This window comes from Chroicocephalus ridibundus, chromosome 3 (genome assembly GCF_963924245.1).
Source record: "Chroicocephalus ridibundus chromosome 3, bChrRid1.1, whole genome shotgun sequence".
In the NCBI taxonomy this organism is placed as follows: domain Eukaryota; kingdom Metazoa; phylum Chordata; class Aves; order Charadriiformes; family Laridae; genus Chroicocephalus; species Chroicocephalus ridibundus.
The window spans coordinates 106,417,164-106,443,185 of record NC_086286.1 but is presented as its reverse complement, the minus strand read 5'-3'; the positions used below and the strand labels follow the sequence as shown (position 1 = coordinate 106,443,185).

Genomic DNA, 26,022 nt, shown 5'->3' with positions numbered 1-26,022 from the left:
GTATTTTGTCATAGTTACAGGTATTGTAGAGACAGCAACATAGATCTTGAGAATGTAATAATCCGCGTAACAAAGTCTAGGGAGTGACTGTTTGTCTACTAGGAAGTATATTATTTTCTTTAAAAAGCAGTAATTCCATTTCCATTCATTTCAAAATACGATCAGAGAGAAGTGTTTGGGTTAAGCGTGTCATAGCTGCTGATTGAACGTCACTGTTTAACATCTTAGTGTGGTATAATTTTGCTGTTCCACAATGTATTAGATTAATAGGAAGGCAAAGGCCTCTCCAGCAAACTGCTTGTCCTTTTCTTGACATAGAAGTATTTGCTTCTGCTTCTTTAGATGCAGAAGTCTAGAATGCAATCTACCAGTGACGGTAAAATATTCAGATGGCTACTTTTCAAATGTTTTACAAAGTAATTAGTGTATCCTAAATCGTTCAGAGAAGAGGCTTAGCAGATCACGGTGAAAAGCTCAAAGGAACAGCAAGTAATTCTTGGTACCTTTTAGCCCCTAACCCGAAACGTACTTTTCAGAAAGGAATAGTATCTGCTGTTGTTCTTATCTCTGCTTTACAGCAGCTGTGCATAGTGGTGTTTAACAGTGTCGGTGTCTTGCTTCAGTCAGTCCTGGTATTTCAGCAATTAATGATGAAACTTTGATTACATCCCTTGATCCTGCTTCTGACTGCAGGTGATGGCCAGTACCTTTCACTGGGCTCTGACCCTTCTTGGTATGCGGTGTGTTTAATAATAGGTGTTTATAATCCACAAAAACATCTGTGAAATGGTTTCCACGGAGGCAGCGGATCTTCTGTAGCAACTTGTCGTCTGACGCTTGGCCTGTACTCCTGGTCCTCAGGTGCACACGCTGAAAAAGGCAAATATTGTTTGCAACAGCAGGTTTTAGGAGGATGAGCTGTTTGTTAGCTTTTGAGAAGTACAAACTGCTTGGTCGTACCATTTGGCATTAGATAAGGTTAAAATTGCAAAATTACTCTCAACACAGTATCCTGCGGGGACATTTTAGTTGTGTGGGGTTTTTTCTGCAGTAAGTTTCAAACTTCACATTAGTGTGAAAAATACCTTTCTGCAGCATTTCGAAGCAGAAAATGCATTTTGTTGTATTTCTGTTGCCAGGTTTGTAAGGAATAAAAACACAGGGTAGAATATTCTTATTGCAACTACATAAATAGTAATTTATGCCCTCAAAATACAGTTGAAGTATTTAATGTCTTTTAGACTTCTGCATCAAAGCTCCGTAGAAAAGGATATTTTTTATTTGCATTTTTCCTTGATTGACTAAATGACTTGTTTTCTCATTAGCATGCCATGCCAGGGTAATGCATTGAATTTGCATTTATTTGCATTAATTTGCTATCAGGATGGTTAATTTGTGCATTTTTTAATGTTTCATTCCTTTAACACATTGGTGTGAGAATGCTTGCCAACGGAGCTTCGTATAGGGGTGGGGAGGCGCAAAGCGAAAGAATGACCAGTGATGCCTTTCCGTGTGGAGCTACTATGGACCCAGCCTAGGGCTCCCGTGTCTTTGGTATATAGGAGTTGTGTACATGTAACGAATAGAATTCCCTTTAAAAAGTCCGGGCGTACTGGGCATGTGCCATAGGATTAGTATTCACACGCACAGGGAGCCCAAGCTCCTAGGGGAGCACTGGGCTTACTGTGATGACCAGTAGCACCCCATCTGCAGGGACGGAGAACAGCACAGATACGCTAACACATCTCACGGTACGTTAGTCCCAGATGGGAATTTTTGTCCTGTCCCAGATGGGAATTTTGAACAGAAAAAGCTGCAGAAACAAAGCTTTTCCAGAAAATAGGTGCTAGGGTTTGGGGAGTTTTTTCACTCCCGTATTTAAATCAAGAGGAATATTGTCAGATGTGTCAGTAGGCCCTGGAAAAAAAATGCTGATTCCCAAATTCAAGCGAATTGCAAAATACCGCTTCTGGGATTAAAAATTTAGTCATCATTTTGAAGAATATATATATAGAAAAAAGTATAATACTCCAGTAATACTAGTAGCTATAGTCTTCATATCTGTCTTCCACCATGACAGCAGAAGAGTAATCAAAGTATTTGAGTTAAAATGGAGGGTAGGGATTCTTTAGAGTTAAATAACCACTGAGTCAAGAACAAGGTTATTGCTAATATATTTTCAGGGATTTTTCTTGCGCTTTTGCACACCCTTGTATATATGCTAATGATTAACATTCAAAACCTGCTCTAGTTATAAACCATTTCATATTAAAAGCATTTGGATTGTAAAATATATGTGAAAACATGTCAAGAAATTGCTCGTTATTTATTTCAAGTATTTCAAGCCCTTTGTTTCTTTATTTAAAAGACATCAGGACTTCTCAAACTTAACAGAAACCCCGGAAGCAGATGAGTTGGAAATAAATGTTGTAAGTGTGGAGGCTGATTCATGATGGTGTTTTTGGAGATGAGCACTAATTGTAGCGTAGAGAATGGATTCTGTCATCTTCATTTATCGTCAGGAGATCACGCTTCAAAATATCTAGGGTTTTTTTAATCTCCAGAATCTTCATTAAACAGATCATTCAAAAGCTGTGTTCAGGATGATTAGTGCAATAACTCACCTGCCTTATTTTTTGTGTCAAAAGGGCATTTTCTGCATAATATGTATATATATATATTTAATGAAAGTACTATCATATGGTAAAAACTTTGTTCAAGAAGCTCTGAAGTCTCAACCTGGAATTACCCTTTAAGGCAAAGCATTTTGTACCCACGTGGCATACTTACTTAGATGAGCATCTACATTTTCTTGGTACTGTTTAGGTTACACCATCCTTGTAAGTGCTCTACTTCAGTGTACACATAGCAATCAGAAGAAGTATTCATATTGTCTACAGGAAATGACCTCAGGTTGTGCCAGGGGAGGTTTAGATTGGATATTAGGAAAGATTTCTTCACCAAAAGGGCTATCAAACATTGGTACAGGCTGCCCAAGAAAGTGGTTGAGTCACCATCCCTGGAGGTATTGAAAAGATGCGTAGATGTGGAACTGAGGGACATGGTTTAGTGGTGGACTTGGCAGTGCCAGATTAATGGTTGCACTTGATGATCTTAAAGCTCTCTTCCAACTGAAACGATTCTATGATTCTAAGTCAGTGAAAGTTTTGATAACACGTCCATGGTACAGAGGGTCTAACCTGGCCTTTAGAGTTAAAGAGCTATACATATATATGAGTCAGAATTCAAGGCTTAGCTGGTTAGGAGAGTTCCCAGCCAGTGGTTGCATTTTGGCCTCTTCATTTGTCAAAAAACTTAGCAGCTGGAATTGTAGTTAAAACAAAGCTATGGTTATTTTAAAGCCATCTAGTTTTTTACTCTTTTCACAAATTACGGTCGCTTGTTTTCTTAACTGCCATCTAACATAATGAAACATTCAAAGTGAGGAAGACACAGATCGCTGCCTCGCAGACTATTTGTTGGTTCAGAACAATTTGCCACTTAGCATTAAATGCACCAAAAAACTTATGAGCAACCACTGCTGTGCGCATTATTTTGTTATTACTCTCTCATATTAGCTTGACACGAATCCTGTTTCTAAATTCTGGCATGCGTTTATAGCAAAAAGTGCTTTCTTAAAAGACCAGCGGAAGTTTTCAACCCGTTTTAGGATATTCTTGCAGTAATTAGCACTTACTGTGCTATGCAACGTGTTTGAGCAGTCCAGATGTTCTGCTGGGAAGTAGTGGAGTAGCAAAATGGAGCCCTGTGGTGAGGCAGAAGAAATCACTCAAGCATGAAAGCGTAGGTTTATTTTGGTGTGTTTCTAAAAATTATTTTGAGAGAGTATATGTTTTTTGGCTGATAAAAGTATTCCATCCGTTAAGGAAAGCAGTAGCAGTTAGTACTGTAGTTTTATTTGAAGTATTTTTCCTACTTTGAAGTCACTGCATACAAATGAGATCTCCCTGTACCTAAGAATGGTTATCTGCTTTCACACTTACATGTACTTGATCTATTGTCAAATGCAGTGTTTTCTTCCCTTTTTTACTCTTGTTATCGCTGAGAAGCCTATGCAAGAGAGGAAAGGTGAATTATTTCCCTTCCTGTGCATCATCAGAGAGATTGTTTATTAAATTCTAATTATAGAACAAATCAGTTACAGCAGCAAAAACCCATTGAGGGCAGTGAAGTTGCATGGGGAGAGATAATGTGGCCTGAAGGACTCTTATTACTGATGCTTATGAGAGAGATGCAAAAGGCACCAGGTTAAAATCTGTTTTCCTATGCATTGAATATATTAACTTCAAGCCTCCCTTAGCAACAGTATGTATGGAAGCTTAAACTGGAATTTGTAGGACACTACAATGTTAAGTTGCAGTGCTCATGTTTAAGAGTAGAATAATACTTTAATACAGAAATAAAGGTTGCTTTTAAGTAGTTAGAATTATCAGATAAAAAAGCTTAGTAAATACTTTGAAGGAATAATTTAGTTCATGCATCCTTTTCTAGAATGGGTGCCTATCAACAAACCAAGATTGGTTATAACAGGCAAGTTATTAGGAATAGCGATTGGCATTTATTCAAATAATTTTGTGTTAGTATAATTTACTTGTGGATCATTTATTACCAAGTCAGTGCCAGTATCTGATACTTCGTTTTCAAATTTTGAGCTGTATCAGTCAGTAGTGACTGATGACAGAGGATTCATGGTATTGTCTGCTCCTTGTACTGGCAGCAAAAAATGGAGGAGAGCGTTTTGCCTTTGTGAAAGGTTAAGACAAGACAGAAATGATCTCAAAAATAGGTTTATTGTTAATATTATGAGCCTTATGAACATACTATAAATCCATAAACCAATATTTTTCATGGCATGAAGTGACAAATTTTTAAAGACGTTTTAGTTCTATGTTTGCAAGGAGAGAGGAAGATGACCTGCTATATTAGATCTGCGCCTTTCTTCTGCTTTTGGTCAGCGTCTGGCTATTTTTCTGTTTCGTATTCTGTGTGAGTCTCCCTCATAACCCAATGGATCTATAATTTGCTTCTGTTATAATTTGATCTATTATTTTGCTTTACTGAGGTTGTGGGCCGAACTGCAAATATTAAGGCTTTTAGAACCCATGCAAGTATTAAAGCAATAATGAATCATGGAGAATAACAACAGATTTATTAAGACTTATTTGAGTTTCTGGAGCCACACAATCAAACCAAACTTATTCCTTTTTCTTCTCTGCTCATTTGAATCTAGCCTGGCCAATCTGATTAAATCTAAAGAGTTTCCTGCTGTCTTCTAGCAGGAGTCTGTATAATATCTGTCATTCAGAAATGCAATTTATTTGTCCATTTGTTTCTTTGTGAGTGCAGATTATTTTGTTACTTCCCACTTTTACTTGTGTTGGCATTTGCCTTCATTTTCCGGATCTATTTTTTTTGTTGCTTGGTACAATATTTGCAATCCTAGATTGCACACACACACACGCAAAAGGGCATTCTCCTGCTGTTACGAGGCACAGGGAGGAAATGAAGGCATTAAAATATGAAGGCAATCATCAGGTCATTCAGTCGGTGTCAGCCTTGGCAAGCTGGAGGGAAGGATAATTTGGCGAGAGTTTATATTTAGAAGTAACTAATGTCATTTTTATTTTGATACCTGGGCCATCGTTTTCTGGATAATTCTGTTTTGAATAAAATTTTAGAGCAATTACTTCATTTACGCCTGTAAATTCTAGATGTCAATTGCACATTGGGCAAATTATTCAGGATATACTTTTAGGTGAATACCAATAAGAAAGCACTTGAAAACAGGTAGATGAAAAAGACTTTTTCTCGATGTGTTGCGTCAATGGAAAGATACCAGCCCATCCAAAATATAAAAGGGAAATCTGCCTCCACACATCAGAAGCAGAGTTCAAAAGACCTGCTATCTGTTACTAAACCAAACAATTTAGTTGGTAAAAACAGATATGCTTTTGATACACAATATGGAAAAAAAGTGTGCGTTGCCAGTCTGCCTACTTTGTTCCAACAACATCAATTGACCAAATTGATGTTATCCGTAGGAACCTTTTCTTGTTTATATCTTTAGGCCCATCATGTTTCCAACAGCAGTATGTCTGGGACACTGAGACGTTCTCGTGGAAGGCAAAAGTCTCTTCTCTGTCTATTGACCATTGCTCACCTCCACAGTGTTACTAGCTGTATGCTAGCCCTGCAAGCATGAGTGACCTTCCTTAGCCTACTTCTATGTCCAGCAATCTGGCCTCCACATCGTCCCCCAGGACTCATTCAGTATGTCCCAAAGGAGCATAGGATGTAGAAATGGTCATCCTAAGGATATCGCTGTGCAGTGCTTTAGAAGGAAGTAAAGGCAAAGACTGACACGTGGGGAGATATCAGCTTGGCTTCTTTTGTCTGGCTTCGGCTTAGGTCTGGTCTGGCACACAATGTCCTGTCCCTCCATGCTGAGCCATGTGAGAGAGCAGGAGGCCCTGATGAATCCTGTGTTCCCATCTGTTCAGCTTCTTCAGCCTGGCCATCTACAAATCTCTTTTCCCTTGTCAAACCTTCAGGCTTGTAATGCTGTGGAGCCTGTGCCTGCATCACTGACACCATCATCAGGAGCTGCAGTTCATCCAAAAAAATTCAAGGATCTTGATCAACAATCCCACAAGTGGAAGTAGTGATGTTGGTCCTTTCCTTGGACCCAGTCCAATACAATCATAGAATAGAATAGAGTGATAGAATGGTTTGGTTTGGAAGGGATCTTAAAGGTCATCTTGTTCCAATCCTACCTTCAACTAGACCAGGTTGCTCAAAGCCCCATCTAACCTGGCCTTCAACACTTACAGGGATGGGGTATCCACAACTTCCCTGGGTAACGTGCTCCAGTGTTTCACCACCCTCACAGTAAAGAATTTATTCTTAATACCTAATCTAAATCTAGCCTCTTTCAGTTTAAAACTGTTACCCCTTGTCCTATCACTACACTCCCTGATAAAGAGTCCCTCCCTGTCTTTCCTGTGGGCCCTCTTTAGGTACTGGAAGGCTACTGTAAGATCTCCCCGGAGCCTTCTCTTCTCCAGGCTGAACAGCCCCAACTCTCTCAGCCTGTCTCCATAGGAGAGGTGTTCCAGCCCTCTGATCATCTTTGTGGCCCTCCTCTGGACATGCTCAAGCAGGTCCATGTCTTTCTTATGTTGAGGGCCCCAGAGCTGAACACGGTACTCCAGGTGGGGTCTCACTCCAGGTGAGAGAGCAGAGCAGAGTGGGAGAATCCCCTCCCTCGACCTGCTGGCCACACTTGGTTTGGTGCAGCCCAGGATGTGGTGGGCATTCTGTGCTGCAAATGCACATTGTTGGCTCATATTCAGTTTTTCATTCACCAGTACCCCGAAGTCCTTCTTGTTAGAGCTGCTCTCAATCTGTTCATCCCCCAGCCTGTATTGATAACGAGGATTGCCCTGACCCAGGTGCAGGACCTTGTACTTGGCCTTGTTGAACTTCGTGAGATTTGCACTGGCCCATCTCTCTAGCCTGTCCAGGTCCCTCTGAATGGCATCCCTTTCCTCTGGAGTAACTACCACACCACTCAGCTTGGTGTCATCCACAAGCTTGCTGAGGGTGCAGTCAATCCCACTGTTCATGTCCCTGACAAAGGTTTTAAATAATATTGGTTCCAATACAGACCCGAGGGATACCACTCATCACTGGTCTCCACCCACACATCAAGCCACACTCTTTGAGTGCAACCATCCAGCCAGTTCTTTATCCACTGAGTCCACCCGTCAAATCCATGTCTGTCCATTTTAGAGACAAGGATGTTGTGTGGAACAGTATCAAATGCTTTCCACAAGCCCAGGTAGATGATGTCAGTCACTCTTCCCTTATCCACCAATGCTGTAACCCCATCATAGAAGGCCACCAAATTTGTCAGGCAAAATCTGCCCTTAATGAAGCCATGTTGGCTGCCCAACGCAATCCTAGCTGTGGTCCAGAGAAATACAGGTGTACTGACTTTATCATGCCGTCAGCATCAGCATCTTACCTGGTGTGAAGAAGCCTCAAGAACCCCAGCAGAGTCAATGACTCTTTCCATGCCTTGGGATTGCCATTCACAATTAAGTTACACTGTGATTCTTTACGCTGTCATTAGACCTTGTCAGAAGCACTGCCGTGTAAGGCTGTGCACAAAGACCCAGTCTCTTCTCCAGTCTTTGACTAACTGGTTGTTGCACTTTGACATTTTCTTCTGCTTCTATAAGGAGAGCCATGCAGCCTCAAAATCATCCTGACTACCTACTGTTCGTAATGTCCAGGTCGGCAGTTTTGTCTGTTCTACTTCAAACTTCTGAGGCAGGAGATATAAAAGGAAGACCCTGTTCCCTGTGTCACTGCCCTGAGAGGTATTACCCTCATCACTGGGACACTCTGCCTGCTCACATAGTTACCTTCCACTGTGTTTATTTTGAACACATACTCTGCAGAAGATCCATCCTCTACCTCCTGTCACAGCCAGTACTTTGTTTCCATGACTTAGGAAACAAAGTGCTCAGACCTTCGTGCATCCTCTTGGAGAATGCATGAAACTGAGTTTCCATAACCTGACATCAACGCTACCAGGTATCTGACTACCTTTGCTAAGTCTGTAAGGCCACAATGAAACCCACTAATATTCCCTGGTAATTACCTGTCTCCTGCCCGTTCAGTACCAAGACAATGGACTGGAAATGCACGGGAGATTTCCTGTGCAGATTTCCTATATCACTATTCACTATCACTATCACTTACTTTAATAACCACTGCATCTTCTGAACATAGGAAGAAATCTTGATTTTGAGATCATGGTCTTAAGCATCCCTCCAGTGTCACTTTCCAGACTGCCAAGTGCTTTCTGTTCTTTAAAAACAGAAATTACAGTCTCCTTTGTCACTCTCCTCCTCCAAGAAATGCTTCGTAGTGACTCTATCTGAGATCAAGATAACTTCTTTGGCTTTTTCATAGGTGTTACATGATGCATCAGATGTGGCTTGGAAGGCCGTGGTCTCTGCAACTTTAACCAGATCTTCCAGTCTTCTTATCTCCAGAAGGAGACGAAATCCCTGGTTGAAGATGTGCCCTTTGATGGCATTATTTATTGTAGTTTAAAGTCAGCAAGTTCCTAAGTTACGTGTTTTAACTCAGACTGACTCTAGTTGCTTTGGGGACGAAGCCAAATACCATAACTCTTAGCAACAGTTTCAACTTCCTGACCACTCCAGATGTTGCTATGGGTTTCAACATCAAAAGGCTTCCTCCAGAAAATGTTTCCCCACCTTGGACATCATCTTCCTGCTAGCACTCATACAGGCTCACGCAAGAGCCACAGTCTCAGCATTTTGTGTTATCTGCTGTTATTCACCACCTACCATCTCCTCTCCCTTTGAGAGTAAGTTGACTTCACTCTTCAAAACACGTCCATGCATATTTGACTGAGCTCCCATCGCTGTAGTCAAGGCTGCAAGTGTAACTTGCCTCTCTGCTCCCCCCCAACAGGCTAGATGAGCGTCTCATTCTTGGCCCAGTTAATTCATTTCTGCTCACCTGTCTCTAACGAAGATGTTTTATACACAGCTTTTCTCACATCCCTGAAAGGGCTAGGTGAGTGCATAGTCCCTCACTTAGACTTGAACTTATTATTAAAGACTCTTTTGGACCCTTCTATGCTTTAAATAAGGGTGTCTTTCCTGATAGATATCTCTTGCGCTAAGAAACTGGACCTTATGGCTGTTCTACTTATACCAATGTTCCTTCAGGAGAGGTTGACCCTCCAAGTACAGCTTAAGCTTCTCACCCATATTGCAGCCAAGACCTACCTTAACTAGGAAACCAGCTTGCCTGGTTTTTGGTTGGTTGTTGTGCGTTTTTTTTCCCCCAAGCTGCTTACCTCTGTGGTTGAGGCTTTTTTTCACTGCCAACGTCAAGAGGGATCTTTTTTTTACACTGACAACATCAAATCCTGGAGACCGTTACCAAGTCTGATATCTTAGTTCTCTCAATGCGCTGCCTGTCCAAGTGAATATAGCCAGTTTCCATGCAACTGCCGAGGTGGAAACAGACAGCAGCACACGCTTTTCCTGAGACCTCATACAGAATAAATGGAATTGCTGGGAAATGTGTCTTTCCCTGACAGTTGCCACACTGATATCCAGAGCTTTTGGCAAATCTGTGCCCGATGGTACACTGTACAGTTCAAGCATGCCATTAACATTTGGTAAAGGGTTTCTTCACCACCTGTTTTCATGAACGTCCCCAAGACCCACACTCAGGTCAATATGAACTTTTACTGATTACTGTCTGGAATTCTCTTCCATGCAAATGTTCATGGAGCTACTACTTGAAGATGGAAAGAGAAGTTGCCAGCAACTGGCTTCTTCAAGAAGTGTAGTCCACATGTACATTCACTTCCCATCCTCCCTCCCCCTTCTGTCTGCATCCTTCCAGAAGCCTGGTGGGATTGGGACCGTGCAGCTGAGAGACAGCTGCAAAGGCCATTGGGCTCCTTCCAGAGGAGGGACTGCTGCAAGGGGAGAAGTTACCACGTTGTCATCACAGGATATACTCTTCGAATGCACAGGTGGAGTGTGCATATGGAAAAACTGGTTGCTGATATTAGGGTTTTTTTTTATTTAACAGTGAAAATATAATTCAAAAGGAAAAGTCAGTTCTACTGTGTTTTTTCTTTCCTGGCTCTCCTTTGATTCAGTACGATTTGCATACTGCAGCACTCGCTATGTCTGTGTCAAAGACTTGGGGGCGGTGTGTGTGTGGGGGGGAGTGTTACATAAAATCCCCCAGAAACTTGTAAAAGCAATGTGGTCTCAGTTATGAAGAAAACTCTGCTGTGAATATATTTCGGTAAGTGTATTTCAGATGGGAATACTATAAAAAGTGCATAAATTACTTGCTTGATATAGCATTTTCAGGACCATGTTATTAAAGAAGGTGAGATACGGCATTCTGCTGTATCCCTCACGTCATTTAAATGGTTCTATATTTGTCAACGCAGTTGTCGATAAAATTTCATTGCAGCATTTCTTTTTATCACTTGCAAGTTTATGGGGCTACTTGAGATTTTATTTTATTTTGTAAATCAAGGACTATAATGAGGCTGTTTTACAATAATATAAAAAGGGGCTATCCTGTGGATTCCTCGTTCTAAGAACATCTCTTCCAGACCAAGCTTACTCCCTGCGTCCACTGAACTGAGTAATTGCGTCTGCTTAGGTTTGAAATAGGGAATTATATAGCAGAAAAGAAGTACTTGTGCAAAGCTTTGTAAAACACAGCACCAAAACAACGATACCAGGCTGAGTACGTATTTCACTTATTTTACCGCACTAGGTGTTTCTTAGCAGTAAGAGAGGAAATATATAATTAATTTTGAATGAGCGCAGGTAGAAATAGTGCTGAGTTGTCGGTGCTCACTCTGCAGATGTATCTTTTGTGTTGAATTAGGTGGAAACAGCAACTGATTCAGACACTGAAAGCAGAGGCCTACGGGAATACCACTCTGTTGGAGTACAAGTGGAAGATGAAAAACGGTAATTCAAGCATGTACAAAAATCTGTAGTCTTTCATAGCACAACGCACATTTGTAAACAGAGTTAATAACAAACATCTGGCAAGCGCTGCCCCTGAATAATTCACAAAGCCAAATTTCATATATGCATGCTGGTCATTTGGTAAAATTTGTAGAGATTACTTAGCGGTTGCTTAATATTTAGTTAACTTTCCGGTTTTTAATTGGAGGGAAGGAAGTGAAAGTTTTAAATTAAAGTAGTGGATTAAAATAATTTCATTATTGTCCCAACAAATGCAAAAAGCTGTATATTGCAATACTCTTCCTTTGATAGGACCCCTTATGCTGATCCAGCCTTTCCCAGTCCACCCAGGGGGATATAATGGTTAGGACGTAACCCCACGGTACCTTTATCATAAACTAGAATCAGCTTTTACCTTTGTTCAGTCCTTCTCTAGCTTTGTAAAACTGCTGGCCAACGTACGAATGCACAGGTTATCCCTGGCAGGCACTGCCAGTGAAGTACCGGACTGGGACCATTATCTCATTTCACGGCAGCTGTCAGACAGGATCTGGCTGCTAATTGCCTTTTACCATCATTGACTAGGAGTAATTTGAAACAATAGGCTCAGACGTGAAAAGATTTCACAAATAATCTTTACTTCTCTATCTAACTTTTTAACATAAAGGCTTTCTAAAATGTCATTATTCGGTGGCATATCACAATAGAAAATCAACATTTAATGGCCATCCTGTAAGGCAAGTAAAAAATACCCCAGTCTTAAACCTACTGCTACTACTTTTCTTTTCTTCAAGGATTCTCAATAGTCCTAACTTGGCAGTTTTTCAGATTTTATCTAATTACAGTTCTTGATATTTGACTTTTCTTTGTACGTGTCCTTTACGTACTTCTATCAGGAGTTGTAACCCTGCAGTTCTGCTAATTATTTCCAGTTCATTTAGTAATGATACAGGGTATTTTGTAGTATGAGAATAAATCAATACTTGCTTCCGGAGATAATTTCAATGATTTTCTTTTGTATCTTCGCTCAGATCAATGAGTGAGATACACACAAAGGAAAAATGTTTAGCATAAAGTCCAAGGAGAAAACCAGAATCCGTTCACTGAAACATTATTCTGTGCCTCTGTGTATCACATATATTTATATGTCTTAATCTCTTTTCTTTCTTCCCTCTTCACCAAGACATGGACGATTCAAGCGCTCCAACAGTGTAACAGCAGCTGTCCAGGCTGACCTGGAACTGGAGGGCTTTCCAGGACACATCACCATGGAGGACAAGGGACTTCAGTTTGGCTCGTCATTCCAGCAGCACTCAGAGCCCAGCACACCCACCCAATACAGCGCAGTGAGAACTGTACGGACACAGGGACTGTTCAGTTACAGAGAAGATTATAGGACCCCAGTTGACACCTCAAACCTTCCACCACCAGAACCCTGGCTAGAGCCGGCCATTGAGACAGTAGAGACTGGTCGAATGTCTCCTTGTCGACGGGACGGATCTTGGTTTATGAAGTTGCTACATACTGAAACTAAGAGAATGGAAGGATGGTGTAAAGAAATGGAAAGAGAAGCAGAAGAAAATGATCTTTCTGAAGAAAGTAAGAACATTTTGGTATCTTTTCTTATAGATGTCTGCTAAAGTAAGAAAACTGTTAGGACAAAGTTGTGATCTGTAGTTTTTTTCCTTATTCGTTGTGTAGTACCAAAGACACTCTGCAGAACCATTAGATGTAAGACCACTGTCCTGCAACTGATTGTGCAAGTTGATGTGTCCCGGTCTGTGGAATTAGTTGAGGAGCCAAAGCCTGGTATTAGATATGGCTCAAATGGTGCAATAGCTCCATCCACAGCTCCAGCTCTGACACATCCTTCCCGCTCACTTCGGGGGCTCCAGTGCTTCACCCTTTGCCAGAGCACACAACATGGTCCTACATGAACTTTTTTTTTGCTGTTTTCCTGAAACCAGAGAATTTGCCTCTTATTAATGAACAGTCGCATTTAAAATAGTTTTCATTCCTTTACAGGCACTTCTGCCTGTCATAAAGGGTCTGTTGGAAGAAGAGAAAGGAGTAGGCAAGAAGCCTAGGTTAAAGCCCTTCTGCAGTTACACAGGCATGTGCGCTATTAGACAGTTCAGCTGCATTTTCTTATTACAATTTTGTCAAGAATCATTATTATTCTCTCACGTCCTGTGGACACCTTGAAAGGAGTGATGGGGTAAAGTGAAAAATAATGTAGACTATTTTGGAACAAAATCCAAGCCAGCACTAATGATAGTAATATATCAAAGTGGTCCTAGCACTCAGCAGCCAGCTCCCTGTGATTCCCTCTGAGGTCAATTATCCTTGTTCTTCAGGCTCAGTTTTATAAATATTTCAATCCCTGCCAATCTGAATTATTGTCTCAGATGAGATTTTTTCAGATCACAAATTAGTTCATATTAAGTTTTCTTACTAGCGTCTTTTCTTGCACTCTCACAAATCTCACTATCGCCTCCCAATATTCTTTCCCGATTGTATTCTTTCCCCCTCAATGAGTTCTTGCAATGATCTTCCCTCAGGTCTTGGGCCAGGCCTGCATGGTGACTAAAAGGCCAATTTCTATTTCTTGCGCTGACCTTTTCAAAAGAAAGAATGTCTACTTTTTTACCTCATCATTTTTTTTTATTTTATGCTCATATTTCTCCACTGTATTGTGCACAAGTCTGCCAAGTAACAACACAGGATTTGGGGTGGGCAAGAGCATAAGGGTGGTTTTCTTCCTTCAGCCTCCAGTGCCTTCTGCAGTGTGGGGTTTTGTCCTTATTTTCATCACGGCAGAGCTGAGCTGAGAATTTTCCCTTTGCATTGACACTGCAAAGACGTTAATACCCTCATAGGGGCTGTTAGAGTATGAATAACAAAATATTTTGCTTTGCTAAGCCTGTGTGAGGATTTCCAAGCCTCCTTTCATAATGGCTATTTTTTCATTACTTCTTTTTACCATATACATCTTATTTTTCAATTCCCCAAATCTTTGCACTCCTGAATTTCTCTGCCATCATTAAGTATCCCAAAGCACCTGCTTCTAAGGTTACCTGTTCCTGATGCGGGGATATCAGTGCTCGCTATCTGAAGGAGAAGTTCGAAGAGCAACACTTTAATCTCCTTGGAGAGAGTAAAATTATTAGGGATTAAAAGGGGAGAAACACGGAGGCTGTTAGCCCCTCTCTTTCCCTAGGAGGCCAGCGAGGGCTCTGCAGGCAAGGGGTGGACTTTTCCTGCCTCCTCACCCTGCAGGCTCTTCCTTGTGCGCAGCCCTACTCAGATCTGCAGCCACGCGAAACGAGCAGTGGAAGCACCCTCACGTCAGCACTCCTTCCTCACTCGGAGGCAGTTAGCGGTGTTATCCTCTGGGATGCGAAGCTGCGTTAGGAAAACTTGGAGGAGCTGATTTTAGCTGCCTACCCGTTCCCGGGTGCAGAACCACCCTCCCTCCCGCCGTGGGAATCTGCGCTCTTGCACTCTGGGAGCGCTCTGGAACACCTCGCTGCAAGGGGGCAGCGGCAGTTAGGAAGAGAGTTTGCAGGAAATTGTACAGAGAACATGAAGACAAATGGGACTTCAGCAATTCTTATTAATATTCGGAGTTAGTGACACCCTTTTAACCTAGAACGTTCCAGTCAGAAAAAGAAACGGGATATCAGGATTTTGTTTCCCTGATTGCAGAGTGACTCTGTAAGAGAAGAGGAGCAATTCCCTGATAGAGAGTTACTAAAACACAACTGAAATGGACCTTTGAAATCCCCTTTTTAAGCTAACAAAAATGGGTTAATTACTTTTGTTTGGGGGAACGTTGTGCCCTCACTAATAGGTTAGAGAAATTATTATAGAATAGGTCTATGTAGCATGTGCAAAATCAGATGTTTGTCTTCAGCTTATTTTCAAAAGTGGCACACAGACTCCCAATTTTCCATTCTATGTGACTCATTTCAAGAGATCTTCCTCAAATAATTTCCAGATTATGTTATCTTTGAAATGGTATCCCTTCACCTAATATGGCTTACATCAAGTACAAGGAAGTTATCAAAGAATTATTTTCACCGAGGGAATGAGCTTCACAGCATTTTAAAATTTCAGTGTGAATAATTTTTTTCCTGTTGAGTCTTTGACACATTTTGTATCCTCAGTTTGAGGTATAGAGGTTGAAAGGTAGGTATCCACAAGAACTAAAGTTTAATGATATCCCAGCATGAAACGTATCTTGACATATTTAAGCATTTGGCAATTCCCTGAAGAAAATACACGGAAATAGGGGAGCCAGAAGCAACTAAATCTGGTTTTCCATCTTCCAGTAGGAGCTACTATTCCCAAAACGCTTCACAGCAACGTTTGCACATTCAAACTGTCGTTGTTCATGCTGAATCATTTATTTTTGGCCTGGGTATATTAATTGTACCTGAAGACCAAATATAGCTTTGCGTCTCATAGGACAAGTCTGTCTTTATGATGCCGTCTCTATCTTGTTTTAATCATGGGAAGAGTTAAAATAGAACTGCATTTTAGAAAACAATTTCATTTTCTGCGTTAGCACAATAGCCCTGAGATCACAGAAAGCTGTCTGATTGCTGTATTGATTTTTTCTTTCACTGTAGCTTTTCTGCCATAATGTTGTTTTAAGAGCTTCACTCATCAGGTCTTAGAAAAGGAGAAGATAATCATTGCAGCAAAAATAACCTCTCTCTCTTTCTTTTCACAGAATTTGTTTATTTGGTCAGTTGCCATGAATTGTATTTTGGAGTCTCTGCAAAGTTCATATATTGTTTGTGGGGGCAGTTATTTGTGTTCTCGGTGTTTATTATAACATATATAGAAATATATATAAAATATATCTGTGGCTGTAACTGTTCCCAGGGTAAGTCATCCGATCATTTGCACTAGCAGGGTGCCTTCAAGCAAAGATATGTGTTTCTCAAGGGTGCTGACTGGAGTTTCAGTTTTACACCCTGAAAATTGTGTTTGGCTATTACCGGTGTGGAGGTGATGACAAGAAAAACACTCTCAGTTGTCACAAAGCTATTGAAGACCAAGAGGGCCAGGACTCTGCCGCCCGCGAGCTCTGTGATGGGAGCAGGGAGGGGGAGAGCAGGTGAGCCCGGCTGGTAGGCAAGGTCTGGCAGAGGGAAGCAGCGGATGCCTGGGCTTCTGAATGCCGCACGCTTGGCCACTGAAATCTGTCAGTCCCCAAGTCAAATGGAGACCAGCCACACAGAGTTTACTCTCGTATAAAAATCCGAAGATAGGTGCAAAAAAATGGATTAACTGTAGTATGAACTATGCCAGCAGAAAGGTTGTTTTGTTGGTATCTTCTGTACACTGGTTAGGAGCTCTGGTGGCATAGCTACGTAGCGAAGTGATCTCTGGCATAAAAAAGGCATTAGAGAGAGTGAGCCCTTCTCTCCCCTTACCCCTTCATTCTGTGGATTCTGGATTTTTCCTTGCTAATCCTCTGGCTGATATTTCCACAGTAGTGCAAGGGCTTCACTAACACGACTGAATAGAAACAGAAAATACAGAGTTAAATCTCCCATACTTTGTGGGGAAAAACAAAAACAAAAAAAAAAACAAAAACAAAAACCAAACCTCACAACCAATTTATTTTAGTATATTCATCAATTAATCATCCATAAAGGCTTTCTTAGGTGTTTGACCAAATATGGGTTATCCTTTAACCAAAGAGAAATTACTAACATATTTTCCTAATGCTTTTCACAAACTTATCCTTCAGGAACTATTGAAATTTACATTTGGAGTGTTGTGAACGACTGCAGAATGCCTTAATTGCCCTGAAACAGTCTTTAAAATCAATAAAAGAGAGTCCCATAGTGGGGAATCTGAGAATTTCTCCTAGCATTTATATTGTTTTGCTCACATTTTCTCCTCTTTGAACTCAGCTCCATCGAGCAATGCAAAAAGCAAATGTGCACCGAGTCCCGCTTGGTGCAGGAGGAGCCCATTGCTCTACCTCCCCTCCAGAGCACTGTCAACGGGTAGCTCTGCCGTCCTAAAATGTCATCTCAGTCTGAACATTATGCATTTATTATTACTCCTACCTCTGTGTCGATAATGAAAAATACACATGTTTCTGAGGATTACTAATTTAGATTTAGAGATTAGACAAATACGCCCTGCTTTGAGTTAGGAGGATGATCTAAATGCCAGTTTGAATATTTTTTTCCAGGCATATTTTGTCAGATTAAGTGTGGAGCAATTTATTTACGAGTCTAGGAAAAATATGGAACAATCAAATGGAATGAAAATTTAAATTAAAACATGTCATTTAAATAAGCGGTAATGAATGCCAGAAGCAGATTGATTGTTCGTAGTTTCTCATTGCTGGTGCAGCAGTGGCACAATTGAGCAAAGCTTTTAACCTGTCAAGAACAGAGTTACAGCATCAGACTATAATCTTGATTTCATCAATATAGATCTAAATTTTCCCCCTCCACCTTTGTGATATGAAACCATTTTCACTTACAAGATTTTGCAGCATTTCTCAACACATATATATTCCTTGCAACTTTCTAATATACTTATTGCGGGGGAAAAGACACCAATGTGTTAATTGTGCATGTTGTATAAAGGCAACTTACACAACCTCTCTCCAGGGTATAAATCCTGAGCCTGCTTCTACTGAAGTCATGGTCAGGGTTTTTCTGAGTCTTCAGAGTAGAAGCCCTCCAGGACCACACAACAGAAATGGAGTGCTCCATACTCCGCAGGGAGCAGAATTAAGGTTGTGTGACTCTTTCCTGCCATACAAGTAAATATTATCTTAAAGGAGGGAGGTATATGGATTATGTGAAAATTATATATATTTATGTGTCTTGGTAGATTTTATCATCATTTATTTACAAGCAAAATCTTCTAGGCATCACCAAACATCTCAATCTCTCCAGTCTCTAACATTCATCATTCTTTCATGGAGATAATCAATCTGCACTCATCAGAATAATTCCCCAATGCATGAAATTAATAACAAGGCTTTGGCTGTCTATTAATATTGTGCTAAAGATTATGAATTGAAGTGTTTTAATACTTTAATTTAATTACAGCAAAGCAGAGTAGCATGCATATGAGAGATTCTAACTTCTATGTTTTATTAAGTCTGATTTACTTATTGAAATGGAAATAGACTTAGATCTTTAGTGAATGGTTGCGCTGTAATTATATGTGTGTATTCACCACTGTGACATCAGTGACACATGCAAGTGGCCCAGAAACACCGTTTTGCATCCCCACAGATGTGTGTCACACCAAAATGCTGCATTGCCAGCGCCTGAGTTTTGTCTGGCCTGACTGGGCTTTAAATCACCCATGCTCGTTGACGTGATCCTTCAGGATAATGAGGAGAAGACAAATGTTTATTTGAGAGGGGGGTTGGGGTAACTGTGAGATTCACTAGAAAATATCAGTCATATAGAGATTCTGTCAAGATCAACATTTCTGCAGTAGGGCTAAAACCAATGCCCCGTACTCAGTCTATGTATTTGAGCTATGAACTATACAATCAAATGGAGGAAACTAAAACAGAACTTTATTCACTATGAGACAAGCGCTACAACCATCGGCCTACAGAATCATCCTCACTCTCTTTCTGCCCAGTGAATAGTTGAACATGAAGGGGGCCTACAGGAAAGCTGGGGAGGGGCTGTTGGCAAGGGCATGTAGTGATAGAATGAGGGACAATGGTTTAAACTAGAGCAGGGTAGGTTTAGATTAGACGTTAGGAAGAAGTTCTTCACCATCAGGGTGGTGAGACACTGGCACAGGTTGCCCAGAGAGGTGGTGGAGGCCCCATCCCTGGAGACATTCAAGGCCAGGCTTGATGAGGCTCTGAGCAACCTGACCTAGTTGAAGATGTCCCTGCTTACTGCAGGGGGGCTGGACTAGATGACCTTTAAAGGTCCCTTCCAACCCAGCACATTCTATGACTCTATAGTGCCGAATAGGCAACGTCAGGGATCTGCTGCAACACAATTCCCCATCGTGGGAAGGAAGAACTCTGACCCCAAACTGTGAATTTGTCTTATGTCCTGAGCTACAGAGCACCAAGGGAAAAGGAGGATACAAGGCTGTTTGTCACTTATAAGTCTTTGCTTTTATTAAAAATGCTGAAAATGAAATCAAAGCCATTTGTTTCAGATCAAATGAAACATTTCTTTTTTATTTAGATTTTTGTATGTTTGTTCAGGTTTTAACACCCAAAACATTGCTTTCCATATGTCAGTAACTCCGTAGAGGAAAGTGAGGGGTTTGGTGATCAAAAACCCCAAACCAATTGAAATGCTTTATTTCATTTGGCCAACAAAGCAAAAACAAAACCCCAGTGAATTACTCATGCAGCCCTGCACCGCTTAACCCTTTCACAAATGGTGCTACACAGGACTGATGAATTATGCATATTGCTGTTTGATTTAGTGTTGTGACACAGCTGTACTGTTTGTCTAACAGAAAATGGGATAGAGTTTGAGAAGCACAAATTAACATATGCTTTTAACGTTACAGAGTTTGTACGTTTCCACAGAACTGGAGCCTTCTTCCAAAACTTCCAAATTACCTCTTGCTACTTCTTGTGGTTAAACAGATGTTTCACTGGTCTAGAGAAAGCACAATCAAAATGTAATACCTGCTCTCAAAATATTTCTTCCACATCCCATTCAGTCCCCTCCGATACTTATTCTAAATAACAGCAAAATGTTAAGCCCTGCCAGAGTTTAATGTTTTCTGTATCTCAGGCTGCAGACCAGTTCTGCTATACTATTGTAGCTCCATTCCACCCTCTGCATCTTGTTTGAATTATCAATTTGGTTTCCTCAAATTGAAATAAAAGAGATCAGATTAATTCCTGTCTCACCCCTGCCTCTCTCTGTCTTTCCCCTAGGCATTGTTTAAAGATCTGGAAAATCTCTGGATAAACTCAATCTTCCATTGAAACCTTAGCTTATAACGCTTTTTAAAGTGTTGCCTTTTCAGCATAGGTGTGGAGGAAAGGAAGAGTAGGAAAGGATGTGTAGGAAGGAGGTGTGTAGAAAGTGTATACCATAGCAAAGTATGGTATTTCTTCCAGCAAATGTGGGATTCCAGGAGTTAGTTTTCTAGGGATAAGCAAGTCGATAGAAAGAAATAGGCATCTCCAAGAAGAGATTCAGATCATCTAAAAATAAGTGCCTAACAGAGCTGAGCTGATGAGCTCAGATTACTGATTATAGACCATCCAGAAATTTTGATTTAGACAGGTGACTCTTGGAAGCAAAGTCAAGTAAAAGGAATTTGGTCCCTTTCCTCTGTGCTTATGCACACTGTAAATGGCGAGCACACTGACCATGGGGAAAGCCCAATGACCACGAGTTAACAAAGTCATGGAGCACTCAATTGTGTCCCACTTTGTCTGAAGCTCTGTGCTTAGGTCTTTGCATATTTTCACAGGTAGGCAACCTGTAACTCCTAATGGAGGTGCCAAGGCGTGTCTCAGAGACATGATTCCTCTGAGGATCTCATCCTTATGAGTTTATATTAACCTTCCCCTCAGAACAGACAGGATAAAGAGAGCTCACCCAGGGGTCATCCACACAGCTGGGTGAAGTCATTTGTGATTGCAGAACCAGAAGATATTATCTAAGGTACATGTAAAGCTCCCTTTGACATCAGAGGGAACAGGCATCTAACCGGTTCTTGAGGCAAGACTATTTCAACAGCTTTGAATTTACATGAGCAAATGTAGATGGGGTAGGGGGTTGTCCTTTACTTGAAATTTAAGATTGTTCTCAAAAAAATACGTATGTGTGCCCACTTCAGGAAACTGTCTATATTCCCTGGTTTTTTTGTACTTCCTTAAGCAAATACAGTCTTAGCTGTTCTGAGTTATTAATATATCATTTGTTATTGACAAAGAGTAAGGTGCCACAGAGCTTTTCTATATCTTCATCTTTTTCAAAAATATTTTATGTATATAATCACAAAGAGGGAAACCAAATATTTGCTTCCCTTATAAAATAAACAGTAATTTCAGATACGTGGGTTTTTGAGATGGATTTTGCATTTACTGCCAAAAGATATCTATTGGTAATAACCTGTCTGTATGCTTAGTCCTAGGTAAGATCCGAAGTGCTGTTGGAAGTGCTCAGCTCCTCATGTCTCAGAAATTCCAGCAATTTTATTGGCTTTGTCAGCAGAATCTGGTAAGTCACTGTGTCTGGCCGTTCTTGAGGAGTTTAAGGCTATTCATACAAAACATAAATTTGAATGTTAGAATTTAATATTTTTACTTCAAGGGCAACAACAAAAAGAAGTGTAGCGTACCCAGACAGCAGTATCCTGAACTATCGTTTTCATGTCTCACATTTTGTCTTACTGTTCTTCTTTTTCTTTCTTTTTTTTTTTTTTTAATAGCTTAATCCTTAAGTATGGTGCTAGTATATTTTTTGTCAAAGCAAACATGTAATTTCAGTAATTTCAGTCTGGCTGCATTTTGTCTTTTCTTTTTTGCTGTCTTTATTAAAGAAAAAAAGAATGAAAAGGGAACAAATGCAAGTTTTCTGAGACATAATATTATGGCTTATTTTTGTAATACCCTAAAATAGTAACTATATTTCTGGTAAGAAAGGAGAAATTTTTCACATTACAATAAGTGGAGAACAGTAAAATCGTAGAAGAGCGAAGAATACATGATCCAGCTTTCTACCTACCTGAAAATGGGACTGATCTTGGAAATGGGAATATACATAATGTTCATAAAATTGGGTTTCATAATTTGCATTGCCAATTATATATAAGATGTCCTAGGGCTAAAGGAACAGATGCAGTATATTACTTGTGAGAGTTACTGCTATTGTTCTGGAAGTTCATTAGAGACTAATTCAATTCTAAATGTTATCTTCATTAATATGACAGCAGCCATCAGTGATATAAACATTGTAGCAAGATGATACTAATCAATAGGAGAACGTAATTCTTCTAGCTATGGCTGATGGTAGAGCACCTACTTTCTTCCTCTCACTTGAAAATCAAGTGTAACTTTCACCTTTTGACTGCCCTTACGCCTCATATATTAAAAGTGCTGAATTCTGTTGCGTGCATGACAGCAGACATGACCTATATGTTTGGCTAGATACATTTCTTTACCTGTTAGTGTTCGTCACATAAATTTTTAAGGAGAAACATTCATTCTGCAGAGGCCTACTTGCTACTTTCCATCCATAAAGTTAGAGATCCAGAATTCCTGAAACTGCAATCAAATTTTACTGAGAAAGTCACGCCAAAAATGTCCTACCTTCTGATAGAAAATGATAAGATATATGGTCCTCATTAGGAGAGAATCCAATTATCCACTTCAAAGACTCTGTCAAAACAAGAATTTTAATAGCTGTTACAGAATGACACAGGAAATATGCAAAGTCAGGCAAGCAGGAGATGACCACGTTTGTAATATCAAATACATCATGTGTGCTCCCTATCTAGTCATTTGTTTCATAGCAAAAGCGGGAAACCTTCATCAATGTCTAAAAGTTTCTCACTGCAAATTTCAAAGTGCCCTCCATTGCCTGATTGATTAAGCTATGCATACTAAGATTTGGAGCGCCTAACCTCCACTCCACCTCATTTATCTTGAAGTGGGTCCAGCACTTGTGCTCGAGAGCATTACTGTGGTGACAAGCGCGGCTCCTGCTCAGCACGGCCGTCAGCTGTTCGGAAGCGCGAACAATTCATTACTGCAAGAGCACAAGGAGAAATCTACGGCTTTGCGGACAACATAACCAAAACACCGGCAGGATTTTATTTCTCTCCTTCTCATTTGGATAATAAACCTTTGAACTCCGTAACAGCAGCTTTATCCCACTCTGAAGATTTAGGCTCTGAATATTCTTCAGCTTCATTAAATCAGCAATGGGCTCTGCAGAAAGCAGCAACTGCAGAACTGGACTTTCAGCTCATTCATGTTTTGAGGCTTTTCTTCCTATGCCTAATGACAGGGTTTGTTGTTAAATAGTCACTTAGTGTGTATCCACGGCAGGCTTTCCATATGCTCCTAAGGCAGCATCTCGGTGCCCCACGGGAACGCTGCCAGAAAGCAGCCAGTCAGTGCATTCCCCCACTCGGAAACATCTAGCACTTACAGGGCTACCACACAGCAGTTTCTCTAACAGTCTTCAACAACAATAGGCGTAAATGTAGGATAAAAGATCAAAGGCGTTTATTTCTGCCAATTCAAGATGCAGCAAGGGGTTAGGAAGGGGAATAGGCTTACTCAAACTGGAATTGAAGCAGGGAACTCACCCATCGCCTATGGACTTTTCTAAAGGGTCATGGGGACTTCAAGGGACACATTTGATTATGCTCTGGGTTAAGGTCTCTTACCAAACACTCTCACTTATGGTAAATTCATAAAAATGTAAGCTTCAATTAAGGGTTTTTTTTAAAGAATCTGTCTGGCTATCTCCTACAGTGTACTGTTCCCGCTAACTGCTGGGGAAAAAGCACCACTGATTAATAACTACTCCCTTCTGCATTATTCACATTATCTCTTGTAACACCCTGTTTTTCCTTTGAAGTGTCCTCCTCCGTACTCTAGTCAGCACAGATCCTGCTCAGCTCATGAGGTCATCGCTCAATATGTCATGGTTGCAGGCAAAAACACAGCAGCTCGAGCACCAGCTAGGTACTTTGTGCTTGCTTTAGGGGCAAGCAAAGGAGGGCTGCAAAGCTGAATTCCAAATAAGATACAAATAAATGAGCAGCTTCTGAGAAGGAACGGGTTTAAGCCAATCTTTCCAAAACTTAGTTAGCTGCAATAGTGATCGTTTGAGCTAGCATTTATGCGTGGACTGCGGATCCATCAGCGATAGCAGCAGGAGGCAGCCCTCTTGTGTCCAAGACAACGCACCACACACTCCTGTGCGAGCAGCCGCGCTGGAGGCTGCGATCTTCCCAAACACGATGAGCACTGGGGCAGGCAAAGGTACAGAAGAGCAATTAGCCTTGATTCAGAAAGCAATGGCATTTCAATGAGTGGCATCATTTTGTGGCTGTTTAGAGGAAACTGGGGAGAGGGACTGAGGAGACCCGGTTGGAAAGAACAGATTGCAACGTAAGATATATTGCTGTGGGACCGTCCTGGCAAATTTCACACAGGGAGTCAGTTCCTGAAGCCTGAGATATTGACCTCTGTAGAGTAACTAATGCCAGTGATAGAAATTTTAAATGGTTCTGGAGTAAACTGGGATCTACCCAATTAAGCTGTTTTCAGTGAACACTAGTCTGGAGTTGTATCATGTTTCCCAGAAGTCTGTTATAATCTATATAGAATCATAGAATCAGCTCTGCTAAGTCCCTAAAGCTCCCCATGAAAAGGAGACTTTCTTCTAGTGAAGAGGACTTCTAAGTGGGTAGGCTTTTGAGGCCGGGTCTTGACCCAGATTCCCAAAGAGGTTCAGATACAGGTGACACTGCACGTTGTCATGCCCAGTTCCAGGCACTCGGCTCACACAGTGGCATCCGCAAATCCAAGTTTGAGTAGCAATTCCTAGTGTAAGACCACTAAAAATGTGCAATTCGAGGCAGAAATTCAGTAGAAATCCTGACTTATCTCCCAGTTTTTAGGCAACTGTGCGGTTTTGCGTTCAATATCTGAAATGCCTTTGGCCACTCGATTTGTAAAATTACTTCAGCAATAACACCAGTGTTTCTAACATAGCAAACTAGTCACTACAGCTTTTGTCCAGGAAGGAGAAGATCCAGAATCCCTTTGGCCTGGTTTCAGCTCCATCTCTCCCAGTCCCATTGTGTTGACCATCTTAACTGCTTTCTCCTGCCCTGGCAGGGAAGAGATATTTCTCCATCGTCTTCACAGAGATGTTTACAAATTAAACCCTATTTCATTAAACTGAAAAGCCTATCTTCTTGAACTAGTGACAATGCTCATAGAACATAGGGTTAAGAGTCTGTGTACTACCTTCTTAATGAAATTTTAATCCTGCGTTGACATCAGGTTGGTAGTCAAATGAAGGGTCGCCTTGCTAAATTGTTACCACCAATGTTTGCTTCATTAACTCTTGCACACATAGTGCCACGTAATTGCAGTACCTGGGGGCAGTGCCTTCCCAGTTCCTGAGCTTGATTCGACTGCCTGGGAGAACAAAATCCTACCATCCCCATCAAAATTTTATACCTTATGTATACATTTGAAAACACAAGACAATGTAAACATCAAATTGAGCATAAGCTCACAGCTTTTTCGTGGTGTTGTTCTGTCTTCTAATCAGCTATCGTGAATGTAATTTTTAACCAGAAAGACTTCAGGCTGGCTGGAATATGACCCACGTTCCCCTCCCCTTTAATAATCAGCAGGCAGAGGCTGTCACATAGTTACATTTTAGAAATGCAGGTCCGCACAGCATCTGGT

General features: G+C 40.8%; 1 protein-coding gene across 18 annotated transcripts in view; it reads left to right on the top strand.

Moving 5' to 3' along the window:
- Window positions 1-26,022, top strand: part of DLGAP2 (DLG associated protein 2) — a 475,732-nt gene that overhangs the window by 439,541 nt on the left and 10,169 nt on the right. For all 18 annotated transcript variants that reach the window (XM_063330365.1, XM_063330377.1, XM_063330363.1 and 15 more), the window contains 3 exons: window positions 11,497-11,582; window positions 12,766-13,181; window positions 21,711-21,802. In XM_063330365.1, the coding sequence (XP_063186435.1) occupies window positions 11,497-11,582; window positions 12,766-13,181; window positions 21,711-21,802 (594 nt within the window). The remainder of the gene's footprint in view (window positions 1-11,496; window positions 11,583-12,765; window positions 13,182-21,710; window positions 21,803-26,022) is intronic.